This window comes from Mustela putorius, unplaced genomic scaffold (assembly GCF_011764305.1).
Source record: "Mustela putorius furo isolate JIRA1106 unplaced genomic scaffold, ASM1176430v1.1 tig00000832_pilon_pilon_pilon, whole genome shotgun sequence".
Taxonomy (NCBI): Eukaryota; Metazoa; Chordata; class Mammalia; order Carnivora; family Mustelidae; genus Mustela; species Mustela putorius.
Genome location: NW_025421491.1, coordinates 3,959,775 through 3,987,019, shown reverse-complemented (window position 1 = coordinate 3,987,019; position 27,245 = coordinate 3,959,775). Strand labels below are relative to the sequence as shown.

Genomic DNA, 27,245 nt, shown 5'->3' with positions numbered 1-27,245 from the left:
GGTTAAAGCCTCTGCCTTTGGCTCAGGTCATGATCCCAGGGTCCTGGGATTGAGCCCTGCATTGGGCTCTCTGCTCGGCGGGGAGCCTGTTTCCCTTCTCTCTCTGCCTGCCTCTCTGCCTACTTGTAATATCTGTCTGTCAAATTAAAAAAAAAAAAAAGTTTTAGAAAGAATCATACGACTTAGAGACCTCTAGGCACTCCCGTCAGCCCATGGAACAAAGGCCAAACTCTAAGAACAGTGTATGATGCCCATTCTGACCTGGTTTTATTTCATTCTCTAATTTAATTTTTACCCTGTCCCTACTACACACTATAAGCTCTAACTCAGTACTTCTCAAGAGTGGTTTGAAGATCACCTGTGTCACTATTAAAAATGCAGATCCTTGGATAATATTTAGACCCATGAAATCAGAATCTTTGGGGCAGGACCCAGGCATCTGTATTTTACAAGCACCCAGAGATTCTCACACTAAAATTGGAGAGTCATTCCTAGCTGTCTTGGTCTCCTCACCACATTTGTAAAACTTTTCAAATAATGAAGCAAATCAGAGGTTGTGCTAGAAAATATCACCACTGTCATTCAAAGGAGGAAGAGTTCCTCCCAAAGGGGAGGATCTGTTCTTCATCTAGAAAACAACTGTACAAGTGTGGGAGGAAAGAAGAACCTAATTTCATTGGCTTAGGTAGAAGGAGAGTGAAGACTTAGAAACTCTAACATGTGGAAGAACCAAAATCCTTTTATAGTCTGTGTTCTCTCCTCATTTCTCAGCATTTCTTTGTCCCCCACTGTGAACTCTGGCAGTCTGGAATTCCATCGGCCTCCTACCTCTGGCCTAAGAGCATGTTGCACACTGCAGAGCTCCAATCTTCCCAGTTAAGATCCCATGCAATGCTGTCCCCTGCCCTGATTTGAAGACACAATCACTTGACTCCTTGCACTTGTCACTTTCTCACGTATTCTGGATGAAACTCCGCTGTCCCTAACCTGTGAGTACACATTCAGTCACGTTAGTGAGAATACCTGACTTTACTATCTTGGTAACGTTTGTTTGTCCTGGGAGCTCCAGGGCTCTCCTCCTGTGTTAAAAAATGAGTCCCCACACCCTGGTGCTGCGGCTCTTCAGCCTCCAATTTCTCTCCATCTCCTCTCTCTCTCCGCTTGAACTCAAAGCCAACAGCAAAATCCCTTTGCACAGACAATTCCAACTCCAATCAGGTTGGCTGGCACAGTCTCAGTTCTCTCTCCAGATTGATAAGCTTGGGCTTTGCCTCGTGTGTATCTTTTCGCAGAGACAGTGCTTTGCACTCCAGAGGTGCTAAATGGCTTGGGACAGAGTTTTAAAACTGACAATTGGATAAACACCAGAATAAGCATCGGAGGAGGAAAGCCTGAGCAGGGCTCGAGCTGACCTGGCTGACACCACTGGGCGCTGGACCTGGCTCCAAGTTTCCTGGCAGCCACGGCCTAAAGGGGAACACCTGTTAGGCGGACGCCCTTATTTTCTTTGTCAGACAGCAGAAGTAGGGCTGCCAGATGCTTTCTACAAAATCCTGAACGCATTCGATACGTCCTACCAGCAAGCTCAAATGCCACCTTGAGAACCTGGGCGCCCAGCCACCAGTAAGGCATGGCAGAGGAGGGACCTCCTGTTGTCCGGGCTCTTGGCAGCTTCGTTCAATTCTGAGCGTCCTGGCAATGCTTGGGTCCACAAGGCCGTCAGCCTTCTCCTTTCTGTGCACCCTTGGGAAGGAGGAGGAGGTGGTCCTCGGTGGCTTTTCCGTGCAGGCGGCGGACTGTCCTCGCAAAGGGGAGCCGAGCGCCGCCCCCCCCCCCCCCCCCCGCTGCCGCCGCCGCCCCTGGGAGGTCTGCTCCGGGCCCGCGCAGTCCCTGCCCACGACCTCTCCCGTCGGCCTCGGGAGGGTGCAGCCGCTGCAGCCGCCGCAGCCGCCGCAGCCGCGGGAATCCAGCGGGCTGCAGCCCGCCGATTGAGGCCTCGAGTGAGGGCGGGGTCTCCGGCGGGAGCCGGGCTTAGCGCCGCGGGGTGGGCGGGGCGGGGCCTCGCGAGGCGGACCCACGGGGCGGGGCCTCCGGTAGGCGGGGTTTAGGCACCAGGAGGTGGTGGCGGCCGCCGCGGCGGCGGAGGGGAGGGGAAAAGAGGGAGGGGAAGGGAGGGAGAGGGAGGGGAGGGGACGGGAGGGGAAGGGAAGGGAGGGCCGGGGAGGGAAGGGGGCGGCCGGCCGCGGGGAGGGAGTGAGTCACCTGACCGCTGCCCGCGCCGCCCGCTGGGCTCGCTCGCCGCCGTCAGTCGGGCCGCGCGGCGCCTCGGCTCTGGTGAGTGGCTCGGCGTCCCTCGCGTCCTTCCCGGGAGGGTCCGCGCGGCGGCGCGCGGTCCGGGCTGCCCGCCCGTGAGGGGCCGCCCGCGGGCCGGGCCGGCGAGGCGGGGAGGCGGGGAGGCGGGCGGCGGCCTTCTGGGCGGGGGGCGGCGGCGGCCCCTCTTCCTGGAAGTGGCCTCGGCGGCCGGAAGGGGCGACCTGCCTGCGCCCCGGGCTGCGAGCGCGCGGCCGGCGCTGTTGTTGACCGGCCCGCGCCGCACTTTCCCCTCGGGCGGGCGCGGTGGGCGCGGTGGGGCGGGGAAGCGGCCGCGGCCGCGGGGCGCCCGGCGCCCCCGCCCCCTCTCCGGCGCCGGGGTCCGAGCCCGGCCCTCCGGGACCGTGTGACACATCAGCACCGCCCGCGCGGCCGGCCCCGGCTCCGTGTCGTCCTCCCGCCGCCTCCCACCGCGCTCCGCCGCCCCCGACGCGTCCCGCGAGCTGCCCGCGTCCGGTCTGCCCGGCCTGGGTGTCTGCGGCGCGTGGAGTCGCGTTGAGAATGGCCGAGGTCGTGGCCGGAGCAGAAATGCCACCTTGCGGGGCTGGGTTGAGCCGAGATGGGTTTGGGAGGACCGGACATCGCCGAGCTCCCTTTGTTGGAGTTTTGCCCACACGCTGTAATTAAGACTCCCACGGTGTGGTGAGGGTGGGCGCCCATGGCCGAGGCACCCGCTTTGTGCCTGTCTAAGGGAGCACGAGTGCCACTGCCTTCTCATTCTTGCGCGGCGGTTTATGTCACTGAGTAGTATTGTGCGGAACGCCTTTGTGCAGCGAGCCTTCTGCGTGAAACTTGGGCCGATTTAGGTATAGTGTAGTAGGAATTGTGAAAGACGTGTGGGGGGAAAACAAGCTACTGTGCGATGCTCGAGGGAACAAAGGCTGTTTTGTAGGGATGCTTATCTCTTTGGAGAACTGTGTCCGTGTTGGGACTGTTACCCTTGGTGGATGCCACTACTGGGTCTTTGTTCCTATACTTTAACGCTCCTTCTGCCTATCTGGAGGCTTTGCGTTTAGAGCCGTCCAGAAGGACAAGGTGGGGGGGACACACCGGACGTGTTGGTGACCGAGCACTTGAGCGCTTCACATGGTCAAGCAGAGAAATGGAAAGAGGTGGGCACGCTGGCTTCTTCCTGGTCTTGGGTAGTGGTGCAAGGGCTGGGCTGGGTTGGGCTTGAAGGCACTTGCCACTTCTGTCTTTGGCTAAAGAAGCCTGGGGAGAAAAGGACTCTTGGTGAGTCAGCTTGGAGTGGGATGGCTTTGGTTTAGTGACTGCATTGCATGGTGTGTTATTGTTGTTTAATATGGCTGGGTCTGGTGGTTTACCATTGTTCAGTATGTTGGTTGGATAACAAGGTAGGATGATGACTCCTTAAAAAAGTTGGGTTGCTGAGTCATTCACCCCAGCCTGAGAGGTAATTAAGAACAGCTGGTGCAGATATGCTCATCACATGCCTCCACCATAAAAGGCCAAGGAGCGCTCAAGAGGGGCTGCTTCGGAGGGCTGAAGGGGACCCAGCCAGGGTTGTCTGTTTTGATACAGGTAAAGAGTGGGTGAAGAGCAACAGCAGTCTTAGGAAGTGGCCAAGTGGTGCTGAGGTTGTGTTTAAACACAGAGCGGCCTCATGACCTACTGCCTGAGAATGAATTTGTGCTGGAGAGAGCTAAAACTGAGCCAGAAGTTTACAGCTAGGGGTAACCTAATAACAGGATTGTCATAAAAATATTTACTACCATTACTGTACTTAGTTTTTTGTTTCCCTCTTGTGGTTTTGTTGTTATGTGGTTTATACATTTCAAAAAGTGAACTTAATTTGTTCCTCTTGGTTTTCTTGGCCCTTGGCTCTTCATGCATATAGTACTAGTTTCTGGTGGAGAGACAGGGGTAAGGGAGCGTATGAATGGAATTGGCAGGTTGCATTGGGTCAAGTCTAGAAGGAGCTGTCTAATGAAAAGTAAACCATATATATATACAAATCTCATTCTCTTGGTTATGGTGCTAGAGTGTATTTGCATCTTAGTTCATTACTTCTTGCTGTAAAAATGACCCAAGCTCACCAGACAGCCCCCTTATTAACAAAGTTTAGGAATGGAAAATGTGGAAGTTGGGGGGTGGGGAGGGCAGGGACTGGCCCTTACCTGTGGTCAAAAGAATGACTAATTCTTACTGATGGTAATTCACTTAAAACATTTTGTAAATGGAAAAGTAGTTAATTTTGTTGCTCTAAGTTTGAGTCTATAGGAGATTAGAAAACATGAATTTTTCAAGTAAGTATTAGGATCTCCAAGGTGAAGTGCCGGATGATTCATTTGGAAGAAAATAATAAAACTTTGATTTTTACAATTTTAATTTTATGTAAAACAAGGAAGTTTCAAGATACAGATAAATAGGAGTCCATACATATTATAAAATGTGGGTACGGGCTCCTCTTTTACTGTTGGGGAACACAAAGAATTTGTTAACCGCCGCCAATATCATTCAGCAATTGGAGTATTTTTTCAAACTTCTGATTTCCTCTTAAGAGCTACCATTCTTTCAGAATACTCTTAATATTCATTCAATTTTTATTGCATATGTAGTTCTATTCTTTTTTATGCTGTACTTTAAAGATTTGAAGCTTGAATGTAAATTTATTACATTGTTGGTATCGGGAGTGGAAATAAAAAACTCAGAGTTGCTCTTTACGTATGATACCATGTATTTTGAATTTGGAAACAAGCCAGCTGGCTGGTTTGTTAAATATATGCGATCTGAAGTGTAGTAATCTGGAAAAGGGTGCAGTGGGAGCACCTGAAGATAATGTACACATTGGATTAGGACTTGGATATAACAAATTCTTTTAAAAGTTATTTTGTTCTGTTACTCCTTGAAGCCATTTTTGGGGGGCCGAGTTTACATCTGTTTTAGTAAGGATTAATAAGACTGCATATTCAGGGGTGCCTGGATGGCTCAGTTGTTAAGCGTCTGCCTTAGGCTCAGGTCTTGCTTGATCCAGGCTTCTCTGCTCAGTTGAAGCCTGCCTCTCCTTCTCCCATTCCCCCTGCTGTGTTCTCTCTCTCTCTGGCAAATAAATAAACAAAATCTTAAAAAAAAAAAAAAAAAAAAAAAAAAGACTACATATTCAGTACATCACTTGGGAAGTGGAATTTCCCCCCCGTAGGAGAATGTGTGTATTTAGAAAATCAGTTTCTGAGTATGCTAAGATTCAGTTAAATCTTGTAGGTCGTGTGCCTTCTACACTCCTGTATTGTGAGAAATAATGTTTAGAATAATGATTGCGAAGTTCTTTAAAATGACCAGTTGTCAGAAGTTCTCTTCACTGTAGAGATCTCTCCAAGACTTAGGTGTTAACGAATCAGCTCCTAACAATTTTCTAATGTTCTGTTAATGGGAGCATTGCTTTAATCTGAAAACTTGCATTTCTTGAGGGTTCTGTTAGATGGAGGGTTGTATTTGTTTATTTATGTATCTATTTACTTCTTTATTTTAAATATTTTATGTATTTGTCAGAGAGCAGAAGGGCGGAGAGCTGCAGGCAGAATAGGCAGAGGGTGAAGCAGGCTCCTGGCTGAGCAAGGAGCCCCATATGGCACTTGATTTCAGGACCCTGGGATCATAACCTGAACTGAAGGCAGACACTTAACTGACTGAGCCACCCAGGTGTCCCGGAGGGTTTGTTGTATGTGGTGGAATAGTTGACTTAAGAAACTTTCAATTTAAAAAAAAAAATGCCCAATAATCTCCCCAAACCAAAGGGAAACTGAGCACTCTTTGCCAGAATCCAGGCCCCTTGAAGAGATGAAACATTTCAGAACTGCAGATGAAATAGACTTACAGCACCTTGAAACCCAGACTTCTGGCTTACTCATGGACAGCATTAACGAAACTGAAGTTGCAGGTTCAGTCAGCGTGCAGCTGACAGAGAAGCAGTAAGCAAGGTGGTTCAGAGTGGGAGATCTGGAGCCAGACTGCCTTGGATCAAGTTCTGGCTCTCGTTACTTACCTGCTCTGAAGCCTTGGGCAAGCTGCTTCCCCTAGTTGTGCCTCCCTTTCTCATCTTCGAAATGGGGATGATGATGGTGATAGAATGTATATCCTAGAGACTATTTGGACAATAAATGCATTAATATGTGTTAAGTGTTGGCTCCATCTTAATACATGTGTGGTGTTACTATCTGTTCACAATCAGAGGGAAGTGCTCTGTTACACAGCCACATTCTGTAGTCTCTTTGAACTGAATCGCAACCACTGATCATCAGGAAGACTGAAGAGAGCATGTGGATGTGCAACACGTTGATACTACTGGAAAAACAGCCCCAGTGAACATTCTGATGTTAAGTCAGTAGCAGGAACTCAAACACCCAACTTCTGATGGCAGGGAACACAGGATGTGGCTTTTTTTCTAAAAGGATCTAACCATCTCAGCAAAGGCCTGCAGGTGGTCATCACCAGTTGGTTGGAATTGGCTTTTGAAAAAATAAAAGCACTTTCCATTCTGCATCTAGTCAATTCTTTTTTTTTTTTTTTTTTTTTTTTAAAGATTTTATTTATTTGACAGACAGAGACCACAAGCAGGCAGAGAGGCACGCAGAGAGAGAGAGGAGGAAGCAGGCTCCCTGCAGAACAGAGAGCCCGATGCGGGGCTCGATCCCAGGACCCCCGGGATCATGACCTGAGCCGAAAGCAGAGGCCTCAACCCACTGAGCCACCCAGGCGCCCCGCATCTAGTCAATTCTGTATGTAATAGTTGAGGACTCTGGTCTGGCAGGTTTAGTAACCTGTTCACTCCCTCCTTGCTTATTAATATCAGGGCAGACTCATTTCTAAATTCTTACTCCTGACCAGTTTTGGGGGAACATTTGAAATGTAAATATACCTGCCAGTTACTTCTAAGTATTGTATTTTCCTGAAATGACATGCCTATGCCAAGATAGAAAAATTAGCCATAAGAAACAGTGGATATGTTTATCATATGGCTTCTTGCACCTGTAGGTCATTCAGAAAGGTTGTGTCAAGCATTCTGACCATCCTTTAGGCTAGAGTGTGAGTTTCTTTTAATTTATTTATGTATTTATGTATGTATATAATCTCGACACCCAATGTGGGGCTTGAACTCACAACATGAAATCAAGAGTCACGCGCTCTTCCACCCGAGCCAGCCAGGCGCCCCAGAATGTGAGTTTCTTGATGTTGAAGATACTTATCTTCTGTTTTATCTCCCATGGAACATTGAATGTGTCTTGGCTGTGTGTGTTGCAGACTTTTGGTTGGTTGCTGCAGTGGTGGTATGGTATGGATTCCTTTTAGTCCTGTGGTTTTCAAACTTGGGAATTTTTGAGAGTGAAGGTGAGAACATGTGCTGTACCTCTTATGTTAGATGTGTAAGTTAAAACGTTTGATCATTTAAAATTCTGCTTTCTGGGGCGCCTGGGTGGCTCAGTGGGTTAAAGCCTCTGCTTTCGGCTCAGGTCATGATCCCAGGGTCCTGGGATCGAGCCCCGCGTCGGGCTCTCTGCTCAGCAGGAAGCCTGTTTCCTCCTCTCTCTCTGCCTGCCTCTCTGCCTACTTGTAATCTCTGTCTGTCAAATAAATAAATAAAATATTAAAAAAAATAAATAAATAAAATTCTGCTTTCTGTTTTCATTATTGATATGAGTATAGAGGGAAGCAGCTGAATTTATTAAATCATTCTTTTGGTTCATCTCCTGGGACAGAAAGAAAATTCATCTTGTGACTTCTTTTTTACCTTGTAATTGACTTAGAATTGAATTGAGCAAAATGTAATTTGGATTGTCCAGATGTTAGACCTCTTATGTATCTAATACTTTTCCGTCATATCCTCACTCCTTTAGAACAGATTCTTTGTTGTATTTAGGATCAGGGACAATTTAGAGAATATTAATGGGGTAATAAAAATTGCCCCAAAGCAAACATAAGGCAGAAATAGGAGTTGCCAGGAACTTGGTTGCTAATGACTGTTGTAGGAGCACAGTGGGCATGCTGTGAAGTTGGCAGGCTGCAGGTTTCTTTCTCAGCACTGGCACAGTTTAGAAAATGTTACTTTAATGCAGTTGAACCTATGTGTGAATCATGTTCTATTAAAAACTAATTTTCTTAATGCTGTGGAAACTTAGGAAGTATTCAAAAGAATATTTTTGTAATAAAGTTTTTATTCCCAGCTTCTATCTGATGAAGTTATTTTCACTTTTTTTGTTACTTCTTAGATTGGATCAGAGTTACATTAGACAGTTATAATCCATTTCCCCATTTCCCTTTAACATGGAATTATACTCAAAAGTGTTTCATATAATGGAGCTGACAATTGACATTGACAGTATCCTACCTTCATGGTAACAGACTAAATAGTGTGGTGAGGGAAGTGTTTTGCCCCTCTCTCTTGCCTTTTTTTCGCATTGATCTTTTTTACTGACTTGCCTGCCTCCAGGATTCCAAGGGGGAAGTGGGTTTTGGCCTCAGAGGTGAACTTTTAGGGTCCTGTTGAAGAAATGGTGATAGGCACCCACTCAGCTTCCTATTTACTGGTATCTTCCTATGCCTAATGCCTTATTCCTTCTTTAAAGTGTGCCATCATCTTTTGGAAGTCAGCTGTATCAGTGAAGGAAATTATGCATCAGAGAGTTTGTTATAAAATATGCCTATAAAAGATTTATTAGTCTTTGAATAAATTTATGAGGTTATAATTATTAGGTTGTCATTTTAGAGTGGTTTTCAGTAAGATCAGTGATTTCATTAGTGTGTATTTTTCACTTAAATACTATTTTTCAGAAATGCAAAGTGGTTATCAAATGTTGGCCCAAGACACTTTTCATTTTCAAAGAACCTAACATTTCCTTATTTATTAAATTTTTCTGAGGAGTATTCCCAGCATGGTTCAGGGTTCTCCTACAGATAGATTTATCACTTAATTAGAAGGTGAATGAAAATATTCACTGGCTTTTAAAATAACTTTTTCCACATTAATGGAAGACTTTTGAAGTAGAAAAGCATTTTGCTTAGCTTGATAGGGTTGCATACTTTCATTCCCAGCCTTTATCTAGAGAAATCAAATGAAATGATAGGGATGAGTCTGTAGCTACTCTAATTTGGCCTATTTAATGGTCTCTTTGTGGTAAAGGATTGTCGCAAGTTCTGTTCAAACTCTAGATATAGTTCTTTGGGTTTTTAAAAAATGTGTTTTGCCCCTCCTGGCGTGTCTGTTGCTATAGGCCTGGTTTGTTGTCTGTTCCAGACCCCAGGGGGACCTGGGACCCCTTTTCCTCTCTGGAGCAGGTCCGCAGCGGTGTACCCGCATGGCAGGCGACTCAGAGACCTGCCTTCCTGCATTTGCTTCTCAGGCCCTTGCCCTGTTCCTGTACTCAGTTAACTTTGAGCAGCTTTCTTATCTCTGGAGACTAAGGAATAATTGTGATTCTAAGTTTCAAGGCACTTTGGTCTCTTATCTTTCTGTCCGTGGTGCTCCTCTCCCCAGACTTAAACACAAACACATAATCAGCTTTTGTTGTATATAAGTAGTAGGGTTGGTAAATTCATTTCAGCATTTGTGGTATGCCTTTGTATTAGGTATTGGGTTTATGTTTGATTAATGAAACAAATATTTATGCCTTTTTATGCTAGGAACTTCTATAGATATTGGTAGTATAGAACTTCTTACAAGTTATTGTCTAGTAGACAAGCCATGTAATAGCATGTATTACTTTCTGTAGTAGCAACATGTAGAATGTGCCTGGGAGCCATAGAATGTAAGAAACCTAAGTTTTAAGAAATCAGGAAAGCCTTAGGAATGTCAATGATGAATGCATAGTTGAACAGAGGAAACAGTTTGTTTTGACATCTCTTGAGAAGTTTAGCATTGAAGAAGAGTAGAGAAGAGGGATTTTAGTAGGGGGAAGTTGGGTCAGGAAGGGTGTGTGTTTGTGTATGTATGAATTTTAAAAAAATGTCAGTAGGAAAAGGTTGAAGATGCAGTGTGTATCTTTGCTTTGTTCTTGGTTAGTTCCTATTATGGTTGCAAGGTGGCTGCTACAAGTTCAAGTGTCGTAAGTCAGTGACTAAGTTCCTTGGGAGAGGACTATTTTTTCCCCCCCACGGGATGTCTCTTAAGTAAAACCTGCCCCAAAAGCCTTATAATAGATGCCATCCTGACCTTCTCTCTGTTCATGGGCCAGCGTTTTACATAAGCCCATACCTAAATGAGTCAATATCAAGGGAAATGAGACCATCACGATTAGCTTAAATGGGTCATCGTTCGTCTTCGTTGGTACTGGGACCTGCTTCCCCCGAAACACATAGCCTCAGGGAGAAAGTAGATTTGTGAACATAATCAGAGGTTGGTTAGAAAATGAGGTGATGAATGGTATTGGGTGATCAGTGGTGCCCTCCTTGCCTGCCACTTAACCCATCACTACAGACACATACTTCTTTTTAAAAAATTTTTTAATTTTATTTTATTTTTGCTATTGAGTTGTATAAGTTACTTACATATTTTGGATATTATATATTTCTTTTTAAATTTTTTAAATTTTTTAGTAAACATATAATGTATTATTAGCCCCAGGGGTACAGGTTTGTGAATCTCCAGGTTTACACACTTCACAGCACTCACCTTCCCCAATGTCCATAACTCAACTCCACCAACCCTACCGCCCCCCCCCCCCAATCCTCAGTTTGTTTTGTGAGATTAAGAGTCTCTTATGGTTGCAGACACATACTTCTGAATAGAAAAAGAAAATGTGGTTGTCTCTGGATTTGGAATTTTAGGTGACTCCCCCCTCCCTTTATCATCTTATTATATTTCTTGACCTTTACAGTCAGATTAAATAAATTTTATTTAAAAATATTTAAAAATTGAAAACAAAATGCCCATTTTACAAGAAAAAAAAAAAAAAAGAAAAAAGAAAAAAAAACCCTATGGAAGTAATCTAAATCTATTTCTTTCAGTACTCCAACAGTTCTAAAGTTCTCTGTCATTTCTTAAGGGGAAAAGGAGAATATACAATTAAGTTTTGTAGTTTCTGATTGTATCTATGCCAAGAGAATCTCTCTCTCTCTCTCTTAATCTGCAGGACATGTTCTCCTGTGATATCTGTGGCTCTCCTGAGTGGTGAGGCTAGAGTGGCTTGAATAGAATGGTTGATTCAAAAGAATGCCCACTTGGATGGGCAGGATTCTTTGGAACCCAAACTCTTGAGTTACAAACAGGAGCATCTTGTTTCCTCTCCACACACATTCCCCTAGTAGGGGGGAAGGTGATCCTGTGGTCAGTTCATTAGTTATTCTTTTGGGACTTCAAGAATAAGGCCACTTTAGGTTTATATAGTGTTCTTCGTGGTATGTGAAAGGCAAATAAATAAGTACACAAATAGCATTGTAAATTCACAAAGTAGAAGCTAATTGCTAAGAGTTTTTCCTATTTAATAATAACTGAGAGGCTGTGATATAGATGGTAAGTGTTTTGAAATGGTATTAATTTTTTAGAGAGAATTTAGAGTAAAAAGCAATTAATATTTATCTACTTAGTGTTCCTTAAATAATATTTGTACTGAGAAATATTTCAGCTTTTTTTTTTTTTAATAGGCCTCATATTTACTTATTTGACAAAATCTTATAATTACTGTATTTGGGAAAGTGGCTATGAGGGTTTAGGTAGAAAGTCTACAGCTTGGATATCCCCGTTTAGAAATGGTAATTTTTTTTTTTTTTTTTTTTTTTTTTAAGATTTTATTTCTTTATTTGGCAGAGAGAAATCACAAGTTGTTGGAGAGGCAGGCAGAGAGAGAGAGGGGGAAGCAGGCTCCCCGCTGAGCAGAGAGCCCGATGCGGGACTCGATCCCAGGACCCTGAGATCATGACCTGAGCCGAAGGCAGCGGCTTAACCCACTGAGCCACCCAGGCGCCCCTAGAAATGGTAATTTTGACTTCCAAGTTAATACTGTAGCACTATGGTGACTGTCAGGGATTAGTGGATCAGGTTATTTTTAAATAAAGCATTTCAATTTCATACCCTTACTTAATTAAAAACAATTTCAGATCTGTGATTCATGTAATATTCTAATTGTTCCCCTATAACTGCTGCCTTATTTAATTAAAATTGATAACTTTTTAAAACCTTTTTTTTCCTTTAAGTCACATTTATTATGAGTTGGAATAAGATGATGTTTAAGGAAGGGTGGGGAGTTTGAAGGCACTTTTTTTGGTTGTTGTCTTTTTTCCTCCGCGCCCCCCCCCCCCAGTTACTTTGCATACTGTATGTGTTAACTGTTAGATCTACAGAGTCATTCTGACCTTGATCTAGCTTTGGGACTTTGACTTCCTCTACACAATCAGAAATAAATAATTTGGATCATGGTTATGCTTTTTATAGTTTGAAAACAAAGTGACATATGAAGAATTTATAGTATTTCATTTGACTGTAGGACATAAACACTTAATACTTTATATGAAAAGTAACTTTTAGTGAAATACCTTATAGCAGTCTGTCCTTGAATTTTCCATATATAGTTGAGTATAACTATAGACTTTTGACTTTAGTTCCGCATAGTTTAATGTCAGATTCCTTTTAATGATACATGAGATTATTTATGTAATCCAAGAAGTGTTTTTTTTTTTTTTTTAAGATTTTATTTAATTATTAGAGAGAGCACAGAAGGAGAGGGAGTAGCAGACTCCCTGCTGAGCAGGGAGCCTAACTTGAGGCTAGATCCAGGATCCCGGATTATGACCTGAGGCAAAGGCAGATGCTTAACCCACTGAGCCACCTGGTGCCCCCTAAGAAGTATTAATCAGAAATTAATTAATCAGTATTGAATAATAAAGGGAAATTGGTTATTTCTTGAACGCCCTTTTAGTCTAACACTGTTCTCATCACACGCAGGATACTTGAGGCATTTCCCTCTCTCCCTTATTCTTCCATCCCTTTTCACTTCACCCACCCTGTCCCCCACCACCCCAAGAAAAACCTGCACACATGTGTCACTTAGGTCATGCATGTGAATTGGAATGTACTATTTGGATGTGGGGGTAGAAGTCCTCTGTAGCCTTTAAGTTACTGACCCCCTCAGGGTTTCAGTTTCTGCATCTGTAACAGAAGTGGGGAAGCAGGTCATACTGGATGAATGTGTTCTTTTAATTAGAAATGCTTTAGTTCTGTGCCACTGGCAGTTATCTTGAGCAGACTTTCCAGTTTTAAAGATTTCTTTTTACCTTGTTGAGATCTTAAGTTTACTAAATTTTTATTCTTCCAAGATACAGGGGTCTCTGCCTTTTGTAACTTAATTCTTGGGTTTGCAGAACCTTTTAAAATACAGTTTTCTGTTGATCACTTGCATAATGATGGCAGTAATAATGATAAAATAATAATGATCTTGTGCCAAACACTGTGCTATTAAATGCACCAAACCATTCAATCCTTAGAGTAAGTGTTTTTCTTATGGGAAACCTGAAGCATGAAGTCAGGTAGCTCACAGAAGAACACACACCTGGTGGGTAATAACGGCAAAGCTCTAACTGTATTTAATACTGCTGTTCTTTCCAGAGATATTCTGCTGGCAGTGTTAAAATAACCTAAACTGAATTTTCTTCTGCGTTTCATAATTCTCTGTGTTTGTTTAGCTCTTTATCCCTTTTAAAGGCCTTTGTGAGACAAAATAGGTTAGGAGCTACCTACTTAAGTCTAATGGATGCACATTTGCCCTTGTTTAAATAGCTACACCTGACTTGATGCATCCTTCCTCCTTATTTTCTGTACAGAGTTCTTTTTCCACATTAAATCATCCTTTATTTGAGAGACCTATATAGTTTCCTTTGTTCTTTCGTATTTACTGTGAAGATACCAGTGGAAGCTCCTGTGTTGTAGAGTTGCCCATGCATTTCACACATAGTAACAAACCAGTACCACTGATGACTGGAGGAAATATCCATTATAAAGGAGGAAAAAGTATTTGGCATTCTTTGGAATTGCCTCTTTGGGAGCCTTCAAGACAAGAAATAAATGTCAACTGCATTTTTTAATGAAAGTACATTGTTTGATTTATAGTTGTCTATTGTAGTATTTTTTTTTAATTTAAATTCAATTAACCAACATACAGTACATCATTAGTTTTTGATTTAATATTCAGTGATTCATTCGTTGCGTGTAATACCCAGTGCTTATCACATCATGTGCCTTTCTTGTTGCCCATCACCAGGTAACCAGCCGCATCCTCCTCACCTACCTCCATAGCCCTCAGTTTTTTTCCTGAGTCAAGAGTCTCATATGGTTTGTCTCGGTCTCTTATTTCTTCTCCTTCAGTCTTCCCTCCCTTCCCCTATTGTCCTCTGCACTCTTCCTTGTGTCCACATATGATGAAACCATATGATAACTGTCTTTCTCTGATTGACTTGTTTCACTTAGCATAATACCCTCCAGTTCCATCCTTGTCAATGTAAATGGTAGATAAGTCATCTTTTCTGAAGACTGAGTAATATTCCATTGTAAATATGAACCACATCTTCTTTATCCATTCATTTTTCTGGTTATAAAGTATCATGTATTTATAGTTAAGAATTTGAATGCAGAAACAAAAATTACCTAAATGTAACCATTGTAAATATCTTGACATACATTCTAACTAGAGGTGGGGGGAACCAATATTTCTGGAGCCGTTAGTGTGCAATGCTTGTTAGATATACAAGTAGTAATTTGAGTATGTAGTTAGGTACATGAATATGAAGTTCAAGAGAGCTGTTGAGATTAGACCAACTATAATTATGAGAATATACCATTAAGTCCATGAGGGATCCTCTTCTTACTTTGGGTCTGAATGAGTTCACCTAGGAAATGTGTGCAAAGAAGAGGAGGTACCTGAGGACTAAGCCCTGGGCTCTCCAGGGTTTAGAGATTTGGAAGAGGAGGACAGTCCATCAGTGAAAATTGATAGGTGGCTGCCAGCAAGGTAGGAAATCAGGATTGTGTATCCTGGAAGCCAAGCGAAGAAAGGAATTCAGGGAGAGAATGCTCAACCTGTTGAATGTTGCTGAGATGCTGTGTAAGAAGACTGAAAATTTGCCATTTAGCAGTAGTTTCCATGGAACGGAGGGGGAAAGGCCTGGTTTTAGTGGGCTCAAGTGAAACTGGGAAGAGAGGGAAGTGAAAATAGGGAGGATGTAAATGGCTCTTTTGAGGACTTCTACGAAGGGGAGTAGAGAATTGTATTGTAGATGGAAGGGCATTGCGAGAAGAGCCATTCTAGTATGCTCTGTGTGATAACGGGAATTCTCTGTGTTCGTCTGTTTTCCTTGGTGAGACTGTAGAAACTTGTCAGTTTTACTCGTCTTCTCAAAGCAACAGCTCTTGATTTCATTTATCAGTTCAACTAAAAGCAAATGCAAAATTTTATTATGTGAGTAGTTTTCTTGGTGGAAAAAAGTTTCATCAGATTTTGTAAGGCTCTAGTGGTTTGGCAGTTCAATAGTTCATTTCTTTAGAAGATTTTTGAAGAATCTGTTTCAGTTGGTATTGCTATCAGGATAAAATATTAAACCATATGTATAACATTGTTCCCAAGTGAGAAATCTTACTCTATTTCTTTACCCTCCCACCTTCTAGTTCAGTCAGAATAATGTAAAATGTTAATTAAAGGTTGATTTTCCTCTTTGTCAAATTTCTTTTCTACTTGGAAAATCTTCAAAAAATTTAAGTCTCACAACGAAGTTATCAACAATTTAGGCTTAACTGTGTTTTAATATTTTTGTTTACTATTTAAATATCTTTAAGTTTATGTTATTAGTCAAAGTATTACATGTTTTTGGTTTAAAAAATATGGAAAGATTTATCATGAAGCAACCCTATCTGTTGTACCCCATCCTACCCCTAATTCTGCTTTGTGGATAATATTCATCTTTACCCATTTCTGCTGTGCAATTTTTTTGGTAGTTACCTGTGTATCTCTAAGATGTTTAGACCTCAGTTTATGAACCTAATATATTATCTGTTGACTTCCTTTTACTCTGGATATTAATTTTGTTGCTTCCACCATCACCCCACCTATATTTGTAATCTGTTATTTCATTTGTTCTTGGTCACCTCTACCACCCCAGAATTTATTTTTTAATTTGGTCTCACTCATCCAAGGAAGTACTTTTTTTTTTTTTTTTGACGTATCTTTTGACTACACATTGTAAGTCATATAGAAATACTAGTTTTCCTTTCAGTTCTCTCTGATTCCATCTCCCAGCCTGTTCGTTTTACACTCATTTTGTCAAGATTAACAATGTCTATATTCCATCTATATTATTTATATTATGTATATATAATATATATATCTATATCCCTTTTATAATTATATTAATTATAACCATAATTAAGTCTTCTGCTATTTGTCATTCTGAACGTTGAAAACCAGTTAAGTGTCCATATTCTCATGCAGGGGCCCTGGAAAGCTAAGCAGTATGCTATTACACTTCTTTAACTAGAGTTCCAGTGTCTTCTATGCCACTCAAAAAAACTTTCTAGCATCAGATTCAGATAATAGCTAACATTTACTCAAATAATAGCTAACATTTAATTAATTAGTCAGTAATTCTTGAGCAGTCATTATGTGCCAGGCACTGCTCTAGAAACATTATGTGTATTATTTTATTTGATCCTCCCAATAGAAAGTAGTATTCTTGTCCCTACTTTACCTAAAAACAGAGGGAATGCCGTCAATGTACAGGACAGCCCAGCTTGCCAGGGTTTGTCATCGAGCTGCAGAATGCTCTTCCATGCTGTCCGCCCTCGCGATCTCTAGAGCAGAAAGGCGCTATGTTTGTATGGTTCTGACAGTCTTTCAGTCGTGGGTGTGCCCTCTGATAACCACCCTGTGCCCTTCTTATCTATAGCCCCTGATTTTGGGATCCTTGGATGTCTTGGGGTCTTGGGTAAATACTTAGAAAGTGGTGTAGGAATGAAGGGTGCCCTTAGAGGAGGCTGAGTGAGTTTGGGAATTTCACTCTTCTGGGGAATTTTGGGGAATTTTCACTCTTTGCTTTTTTTTTTTTTTTTTCCCCTTTGAGTTTCTTATATGAGCCCGAAGTTAACTGGGATAGTAACTACCACACCTCCTTTACTGCCCATCAGTTGCTCATCTTAGAAAACTTACAGTTAACATAATATTTAATGGTGAATTATCAAAAACTTACAAGGGAATAAGGCAAGAGTGCCAGCTCTTAGCGCTGTCGCTCTTCAGTCATTGCAATAAGGGAAGAAGAATAACTCTAAAGATGAGAAAAAAGTAAAACTGTCTCTGTTTGCAGATTGACATTGATTATGGTACATAGAGACTCATAAAGAATCTTCAAAGCAACTGTTAAGACCTGATACGTGAATTAAGTAGGATTGAAGAATTCAAGGTTAATATTTAAAAAATTGATTTTTTGTTTACAGTGTAGCAGCAGAAAACCAGAAAATGAAGTTTAATAAACAGATTCATTTATAGTAACTATAAAAAAGTCCCATAAACTAGTTAAGAGTAAATATAACAAAAGATATGCAAGACCTCTTTACTAGAAACACCGGAATAATGCTGAAAGAAGAACTAAGTCAACGGGGAGATTTGCCATGTTTGTGCATGAGAAGACTCAATTTAGATTTTGGTTCTCCCCATATTGGTATATAGAGTCACTGCAATCCTGATAAAAATTCTGCTGGCTTTAACAGTTCAGTAAGAAAACAGCCCACTAAACATGAGCAGATAAATTGAACAGATTTTCACAGAAGAAGATATACAAATGGCCAATAAGCACATAAAAAGATGCTCAACTTCAGTGGCCATCAGGAAAGGTAAATTAAAACCACACTGAGATACCACGGTACATTTATTAGGGTAGCTAAGATGAAAAAAAACTGAATACCAAGGATTGCTTAGAATGTGTAGCAACTGGGCTTGTACACTGCTAAGGAGCAGTTCAGAATGATATACACTTGCTTTGGAAAACTGCTCAGCAATTTCTGAAAAGTTAAACATAAACCTACCATATCACTCAGCTCTTCTACTCCAAAGGTATTTATTTACCCAAGAGAAATGAAGTATATGTCCATCTGGACGTTCACAGAGGCTTTATTACAGTAGTCCCAAACTGGAAGCAATGCAGTTACGTCCATTTTTGTTAGACTCGTCCATCAGTAGTTAACTAGATACACAAAGAGTGATACAGTCATACAATGGAATATTATTCAGCAATAGAGAAACATCTGATGTATGCAGTATGAATGTCACTAAGCTGAATGAAAGAAGCCTGAGGCAGAGGACATAATGTGTGATTCTATTTATATAAAAATCATAGAAAATGCAGGCTAATCTACAGTGACATCAAATCTTTTGTTACCTGGAGCTAGGAGGACGCGGAAGGAGAGAGCAAACGGGGCATATGGAATTTGGAGTGATGAAGTTTATCTTTTTTTAAAAATTTCTGTATCTTTATTGGTGGTAGTTTCGTGCCCATATGCACGTGTCAAAACTCACTGAACACTTTAAATAGTGCAGTTCTATGTAAATCATACCTCAATGTTGGTACAGAAAGTAGTGGCTGACAAGTACATGATAGAGAGTGTTTTCAGTAAATGAGCCTTATTGGTTGTGGGCCAGTTCTAATTGCTAGTTCATATTTTCATAAGATGATCTATTTCACTTGAGATACAACAGTCTTATTAAGGATCAAGTAGCCGCCAAATATGTTAAGCAAATAAAAGACTGCTTTGTTTTCTTTAAATTCTTTTCAGTTAAAAAGGTATAATCGTGGTGTCTGTTATTCTTGTTTTGGTTCTTGAGCTCGGGTTTCCTATGTTAATTCTTTTTTTTCTTCCTTTATTCCTTTCCAAGCTATTTTAAATGTACTACGCACAGTTATCAAAGTTGAATTTGTTGACTTGGGAAGTAAAAAACCTTTTGTTTCTGACCTCTGAGTTGGTGAGTCTGTAAATAGGGTCTTCACACTTCTCTAACCGTTCAGATGTCTTCCCTCTGTGTTTAACTTTAGCTCTTTCATTTCAGATATGGAATTAAACCAAGAAAGTACAAAAAAGATCCATGATTAAATGCATAATTTTTAATTCGAGGAAGAGTAAGTGGAGAAAAGTCCAACTTTCCCTTTGTGGAAGCAGGGATTGAATCATGAGCTGCAAAATTTTAGTGATTTGCTCACCTTCTCCATTCTCCACATCTCATTCTACAAAAGCTGTGGCAGGGGTGCCTGGGTGGCTCAGTGGGTTAAAAAAGCTGTGGTATCTTTAGTCACATAGTTAACATCGATTTCCATTTTCCCATATGTTATTATAAAAGTCCTCTAAAAACAACATCCATGTTTTGGAGCTTTTATAAGGTCTTCTGCTACTTACTCAGATTTTTGTTTTGTTTTCTATTTTCACTCAGTTTTTTTTGATCTACACATTTGTATATCTTATCTCTTCATACTTGGGATTTTTTCATAAGAGGAATGGATTTAGAAAATGGGGTTATCAGATATGTTTAAGCAAGTATGATGTTTAAGATCTTTATGTTAAAAACATAAAGAAAATAGCAAATCTTGGAAACTGAGTTACTCTTCCTGGCTCTTCCTGGAAGATGACTCAGCTCTGAGAATATAGGAAAGAATGTAGACTTAAATTATTGTCTCTGATTTAAATTCCCACAGGCTTTTTTTTTTTTTTAACCTATAATATATTCTTTGCCCCAGGGTACAGGTCTTCTCACAGACTTTTTGATGTTAAGCTTCTTTCCAGATTGGGAATGGTAATAAGAAAAGCCCTTCTTTTTAAAAAGACATTTTTCTGTGGGCATCTCTACCTTACATTAAAAGCAAACTTATTTATGTATTTATTTATGCATTAATATATAAATATATAAAGGCTTCAAAAGGAAAGACAAAGAACTAAAGGTGTACACCCACAATATTGTTGGGTCTTTGCCATCTACTTGAGCAATAGAAGACAAGGTGCACCTAACTGCAGAAGAACACTCAAACGCTAGGTATCTTGGGTAGATTGTAACAGAAACTGGCTTAGGGGAGCTTGAAGCTTAGGAGGGAGCTGAGAAGGATGGTGTGCTAAGAGGAATTTTCCTGTCTTCTGAGCCTTTGGAGACCCTGACCTGAAACTGAGTGAGGTAAAGGTCATTGTGTGATGCAGTTGGTGGTGGGCAGAAGCAATAAGGAGAAAGAGGTAGAAATTACAAATGGCCACTGGAGAGAAGGGGAGGGAGGTTCTGAGGAATTCTTCCTTAGATGAAGAGGTTTGTAGATGAAGAGTATTGTTTTTTCTATAAAGGCCAACTCAATTGCCCATTTTGCCGTATGGGATGTCCAATTGATGCCCAACCACGTCACCCCCCCCACACACACACACCCTCAGCTAACAACTGTTTTGGAAATCATCATTTTTCATTAATTGAATATTATGGTTAAATGAGAATTGACTAGGAAGTAGTTTTTGTTTGGAGAGTTATTGCAAATAAATACTTTTAGGAATGTTCACATTCCTGTGTAAATTGATGATAACGATCATTGTCATTGCTTTTGCCCCAAGGCATCATTTTTATTTTGAACATCTGTAGGTGATGTTCTTGAATGTAGAGACTGTTTTTTACTTGTGTTTTCATGGCACTAAATCTGTTGGGTAGCTCGGTATACACTTGTAGAAAGGACATTCATCATTGTTCAGTGAAGATAAAGGATGTTTGGATGAGAGTTTTTGTTTTTGTTTTTCCTTGTAAGTGATTCCTTGGTTATTTTGTGTGCCCTTCCACACTCATAATTAAAAACAAGAAACCAAAGTTCTATGGGTATTTGAGGGAAACAAAATTCCAGCTCTTGTATGTGTGGAACTTCATCCTCATACAGTTACTTTCTGAATTTTGGTTGTGAAGCATCGTACTTGGTCCATGATCAGATAACCACTTTAGGCTTTTAAAAGATTTTTTTAAAAAGTAGGTTATCTTTTAAATTATGAAAATGGGATGAAACCATAGCATTTTGTTTATTTATCATTTTGAAAGCAAAAACATCAACTGGTGACTTTTAAAACTTGAATTGTGTATGTTGAGCAGAGAGCAGAAGTTATTTCTAAATCGAAGTACAGGAAGCTTTAAAATGCTTGTTCATCCTTTATCAGCATTACTGAATGAATCAGCAAGCTACAAAGGTCAACAAACCTTTATTTTGAATTATAACTGTAGTTATATAGTTATATATAACTATATATATGTAGTTATATATATATATGTAGTTATATATAACTACATATATATATATAACTATATATAACTATATAACTACATATATATAGTTATATATAACAGTAGTTATATTTCCAGGAATAGAGAAAAATTCATGTGTAATGTAAGAATCTAAGTTTGGTGTTAATAAATTAACAGTTATGAATCTGGAAGGTTCCTTGGGTGGTGGTGTATTTTACCTTTTAGGTTTGAGAAATGTTACAAGGTCACACTGACAGATGCTAGAAGGATGTGTGCCAGTCTTTAGTCATCATGTTATTGGGTGAAAAAATAGATTACTGACCACTTAGGTGGTTTTCAGAATTAGGAAAATTGATTTTCAGATTAACTTTCTGTAGTACCCCATATTGATGAGGCCAGGGTCATGATGTCTTTGTTCATGCAAGTCAGCTGTACTGGCTTTATTTATAGTTGCCAAGTTTTGTTCTTCTTTGACCAGTTGTTTTGCAGATACGGTTCTGGCTCCCAGAGGCGGGCTCTCTTTCGCTGCTCCTGACTGTGAGAAAGCTGGTATCCAAGGACTTTTCTCGGAGTGCTGGGCTTAGTGGCATTGTTCCTATATATACCAGAATAGCTGATTGCAGTGTGTTTGGAAGAAAATGTAGATGCTCTGCGTTCTGGATTTGTAGTAAATATGTGAAATCATTCATTCAGAAGCAAGTTCCTGCATGGAATCAGGTACAGTTATGTTATGTGCTTGAGTTATGGCAGAAAACAAGTCAGACAAGATTTTGACGTTTAAGCAGAGACCTAAAAGGTGGGGAGTTAGCCAGCTGAGGAGTAGGAGAAGTGCAGGTTGCAGGCACAGTGTGTTCAAAGGCCCTGAGGTGGAGAGGAGCTTGGTGCCCTGGGGCAAGAAGAAGGGGTGGTGAGGCAAGAGAATAGCAAGAGAGACAAAACTCGAGATAAGGCTGGATTTTTGCAGGTCTGGAGGATGGGCTAAGGATTTAGAACTGATCATAAGAAATTTGGAAGACAATGTTAGGTTTTGGCAAGGGAGAAATCACTTTGATGTGGGAGAGCACATTGGAGGGGATCTAGAGGGGATTGAGGGGGATGAAGCTTTTGTTATTATTACTGTCATTAAGAACAGCTGATACTTCGTAGTTGTTTGCTCTAGGCCCGGTACTGTGCTAAACCGTTTATCCTTATTGTCCATAGACACCTCATGACAGTCCAGTGAGGTGCTCTTGTTATCCTTATTTTACAGGTGAGGAGACCAAGACCTGGCAAGGTTAAAGCAGCTTGCCCGAAGGTCATACAGCTAGGTAATGGCAGAGCTGGAATTTGAACCTCGTGTGTGGAGTTAGCCACTGGACTGTGTTTTCCATGCCTGAGATGGTGGTCCCTTGGTGGTTCTTGAAATCGAGTGGATCACAACTGGAATTTATTTATTTATTTTTAATAGAACAGAGTAGATATTAGAGTACTTTGCACTAGTAAGGATAAAATATTAATAGGTGAAACTTAGTTTCACTTTTTATTTAGTGTATTTGTACATGTGTGAGCTTAGACGCCATTACCAAAGGTAGGCAGCACCTGTCTAGACTAGAGCCAGTGATGGCTTGGACTAGAATTGTGGCAATGCAGATGGAGAGAAGTGGGTTTCCGTGTTGAGAAGCAGAGGTAGCAGGTGTCAGTGAGAGATTGCCTACAAGGGCCGAGGGAGGTGTCAGTTGAGTCCCAGGTTCTGCGGGGAGCAGGATCAGTCATGACATGCATATGCTTAGTCCACTTAAGCGAGACACTTTGGGTTCTTTTGAGAGGCTCTTTGTTGTACTACTGGGGTCACTGGCTCCTCTCTCCTTGGCTTATCTCCCAAATCTGTATCTCACAGCAAATCTCTAAATTGGCTGAGAACTTTTGAAGTGATCTGTCACCCCAAACTGCCTAAACAGGAGGGCTGAGCCAAGAATAAATTCTTTCTGGGATTTGAGGTGAGTAGTGAGGGCTCATATGTGTGCTGACAGCAGCTTCAAAGTGAAGGTATGGGAACTGCTTTTGTTGTGGTTTTCTTGAGAACCAGCGTCCCTTTAGGTTGCAGTGTTGAAGAGTCCAGAGTCCTCTTTGTTGAAGTTCAGGTCCAGTTCATTTGATCTTGGCGCTCTGGGAGGCTCATTTCCCTATTTTCATACACAACCTTTTAGTAATACTGTGGGGAGGGAGTACTGCAGTGACTTTCTCTACTATGTGTTCAGCAGCTACTAACGGGAGACAAATACGGAGTAGTCGGTACTTGGTATGACTCCTCATTCTTCGTCTTACTGGTTTTTTGACCACAGCCAAGATTCTTCTTACTGAGCCTCAGTTTCCTTATCTGTAAGGTTGGGATGATGTAAGAGCCTCAGTGTCATAGGGCTATGTTGAAGAGTAGGTAAGGGAAGCTGTGTCAGCACCGCAGGCCTGTGCCTGGTACAGAATGATAGCTCGATGAATATTTGCTTTAGTGTTTTAGGATAGTTTCTTGAGAGACTTAAGCATATGAGCGACGTCTGATGGGAAAAAGCTGGCATAGAGAGAGAGTTTGGGCATACGTGAGAAGAGAGTGTTAGGGGAAGGTCCTGGATTGAAGAAGCGAGGGTGCTTTGAGGTCGAGAGCAGACACCGGGGACTGTTTTCAGTAGGAGAGGTGGCCTGTGGAGGTGGTGGTGGGGGATAATAATTTCTGAGGTTGGATCCTCGTTGTGGTTGTCTACTGGGAAGGACACTTACTGAAGACAAAAGTGTCCACTTGGAAGGCTCTTGTGGAGAACGGGATATCAGGGCACACGAAAGAATTGATGAACAGTGCTGAGGCCATAAATTTATAGTGACCCCAGCCTGTGTGTTTTTATGATTTTGCCTGGCTGTGCAGAGGTCAGCAGAATGACAAGATGTAAAAGTAAGATTAGTCTAGTTACAGGGGTTTGCAGGGCAGATGCCTGAAACGGATAAAGAGGCTGGGGACTTGGGTGCAGAGACAGAGGAAGGCAAGCTGTTGAGTCTGGCTCTGCGGGGGGAGGTGTACATCGTCTTAGAGAAAGTGGAGGGTGGTGGTCTGTGTGGCACCACACACCTGGGGCACGTGATCTCTTTGATAGTTCTTCCTCACGATTCCTAACTCTAATTCCTTGTTTTGGTAAGTGAAATACTAAGACCAGTTGCCAAAGGGAATTCACTACTCTTTTGAATGGGCGCAATCCAGAAGTTAAGTTAGTCCTACTGCCTGTTTTGCAGTCGCCGTGATTTTATGTGGTGTGCTGAACCAGTGAGTGATCCGTTGTAAGCCTTAACCTAGGGCAGAGTTCAGCCACATAACTAGACATTTTGTTTTCATTGACTGCTTCAGAAGAACTCAACGTTTTAGCTGTATTGAGTACTTCAAAGATAAACACGTAAGGAAGGTAGAATTTATAGATGAATTTCACATGTTTGTGACTAAAACAGCCTGTCCGTGAGGCAGAAGTCACCCGTACCCGTGATCTGGACCTGGAGTGCCTGAACACCAGTAGTCCTCTTGTCTCCTCTCATTTTCGCTTGGCGTATAATGAATCTGGGAATAAGAAAGTTTATTCAGTCACTGAACTTTTGAGGACCTTCTTGTTTTAGGCAGTGCAGTAGTTCAGAAAAACAAAAGTGAATGACAGGTAATACGTGTGAGGAGTTTCTCAGTCTGATCATGCCATAGAGAGGTATGCATACACTCCTTGGGCGTGCTCGCCACTGGCCTTTGGGCTCCGGAGGAAGATACTAGAACCTCTCTTTTAATTTCTTACTTTCAGTCTCTGTTATATAATAGATCCTGTATAAGAATAGTACACGATTGAACTATGTAGATACAACATATATTGTGGCTATCTTATTTGCTGGTAGTTTGTATATGATAAAAATGGTGGTTATGATATGTCATAATATTTAAAATATGGTGTATTTTAAAATACATACACATTTTTTGATGACTTATCTTTGAACATTTTCAGCAAACTGAGAGTTTCTGTGTATGGTAAATCATGCTCTTAATGATGAAATAGTTGTACTCCGTTTCCTCTATTTGTAGTGTAAAGTATGACTTGTTCTGTAAAAAGACTCGTTAAGATCTGGCTTGACAGATTTGAGTCTTTTTCTCAAGTCATTTCTTCCTTATGTTGGAGGAACTTTACCTTATGTAGAGTGTGTCTCTTGTTATAAAGCACCAAAGCCTCCTGCCAGCTGTCAAGTGTTGGAGAAGGGCGCCTGGAGAACCGTGGGTCCATACGCCTGTTCTCCTGCCAGGCCCATCCCAAGGGTGACCTCTGGGGAACGAGGCACACACGCCCATTCATGTCATAAAGCAACAGGTTTGGGATCCCACCCAGAAACTTCCCGGACCAATGAGTCTGTTTGCTCATTGGAGGTGTTTTGTCAGGGTGAATGACTTACTTTCAGAGAACATAAAGTTCTTCCCTCCCTCATCCTGAGATGCTTTTTCCTAAAATTAGAAAAACTAACTAAAAATGGTGGTGAAGGACCTATTTTAAATGAAATAAAGTAATAAATATGTCTAGGTTCTCTAGGGGATTTTGTTTTCATTTTTGTTTTTGTGATGAGTAATTTCATTTATATTTGACACTGTCATTTTTAAAAATACTTCTAACAAGACTTTATTCAAGTGAAATCTTGCATGTGTTTTTACAGGTTTGATGACGACGAGAAGCATGCTTTCACTGAACTTCCCGACACCATTTGTTATGCAGAATGTCTCTGAGTGAAATTGCGGTTTTTGCCTATGAATCTTCGGTGCACAGCACCAATGTCTTGCTCAGCCTCAATGACCAGCGGAAGAAGGACGTGCTGTGTGATGTCACTGTCCTTGTGGAGGGCCAGCGGTTCCGTGCCCACCGATCTGTGTTGGCGGCGTGCAGCAGTTACCTCCACTCGAGAATCGTAGGACAGGCTGATGCAGAGCTTAACATTACTCTACCAGAAGAGGTGGGAAAGAGGTCCTTGGTTCTGGAAGCTTCCTTATTTTAGTTTAACTGAACCTAATTAAATCTCTTTATGGTTTATAAATTTAAAAAATAAAACAGTCCTTCTTGTCATGAGGCTGAGGAGCAGTTCCCAGGTTCTGTAGCAACTCATTTCTTTAACTTTTTTCATGGAAATTACAACATTTTTACATGTAGAATTGTTAGTTTGGGATGTTAGTTAACAATATTGAGCAAGCAGTTGAATAACTTTACCTACTATTATATTCTTTTTTTTTTTTTTTTTTTTTTGAAAGGGAGCGTATGTGTGAGTGTGGAGCAAAGGAGAGGGAGAAAGAGAATCTAAGGCAGGCTCCACACACAGTGTGTGGAGCCTGAGGCAGGGATTGATCTCACAATCCTAAAATCCTGAGCTGAGCCAAAATCAAGAGTTGGCCGCTTAACTGACTGAGCCACCCAGGTGGCCCTATGTTATTTTCTGATACAGTGACCAAAGCAGGGCACAGCCAGTGGATTGTAGACATTGGGAGAGATCATGCTTAGAGTCATGGACACACTGTCTCACATTCTCTCCCTTTGACCTTTTCCTGTAATGGGAAACTGAGTGGGTTTAGGGTTCTAGAAATCATTTTTGACATGGCCTCATGGAAAGCAGGTACTCCATAAG

General features: G+C 41.4%; 1 protein-coding gene across 5 annotated transcripts in view; it reads left to right on the top strand.

The window, feature by feature from the left end:
- Positions 1-2,198: 2,198 nt before the first annotated feature.
- The window catches only part of BACH1 (BTB domain and CNC homolog 1), a 44,053-nt gene continuing 19,006 nt past the window's right edge, over positions 2,199-27,245 (top strand). The window contains exons 1-2 of one of the 5 annotated variants that reach the window (XM_045085173.1): positions 2,199-2,334; positions 26,289-26,582. In XM_045085173.1, coding sequence (XP_044941108.1) covers positions 26,349-26,582 — 234 coding nt within the window. In that variant the 5' untranslated portion in view covers positions 2,199-2,334; positions 26,289-26,348. Of the gene's footprint in view, positions 2,335-3,149; positions 3,483-21,868; positions 22,314-24,656; positions 25,010-26,288; positions 26,583-27,245 lie in introns of those variants that run through there. The other 4 variants (XM_045085171.1, XM_004757474.3, XM_013058830.2 and 1 more) reach the window with 4 other exon arrangements.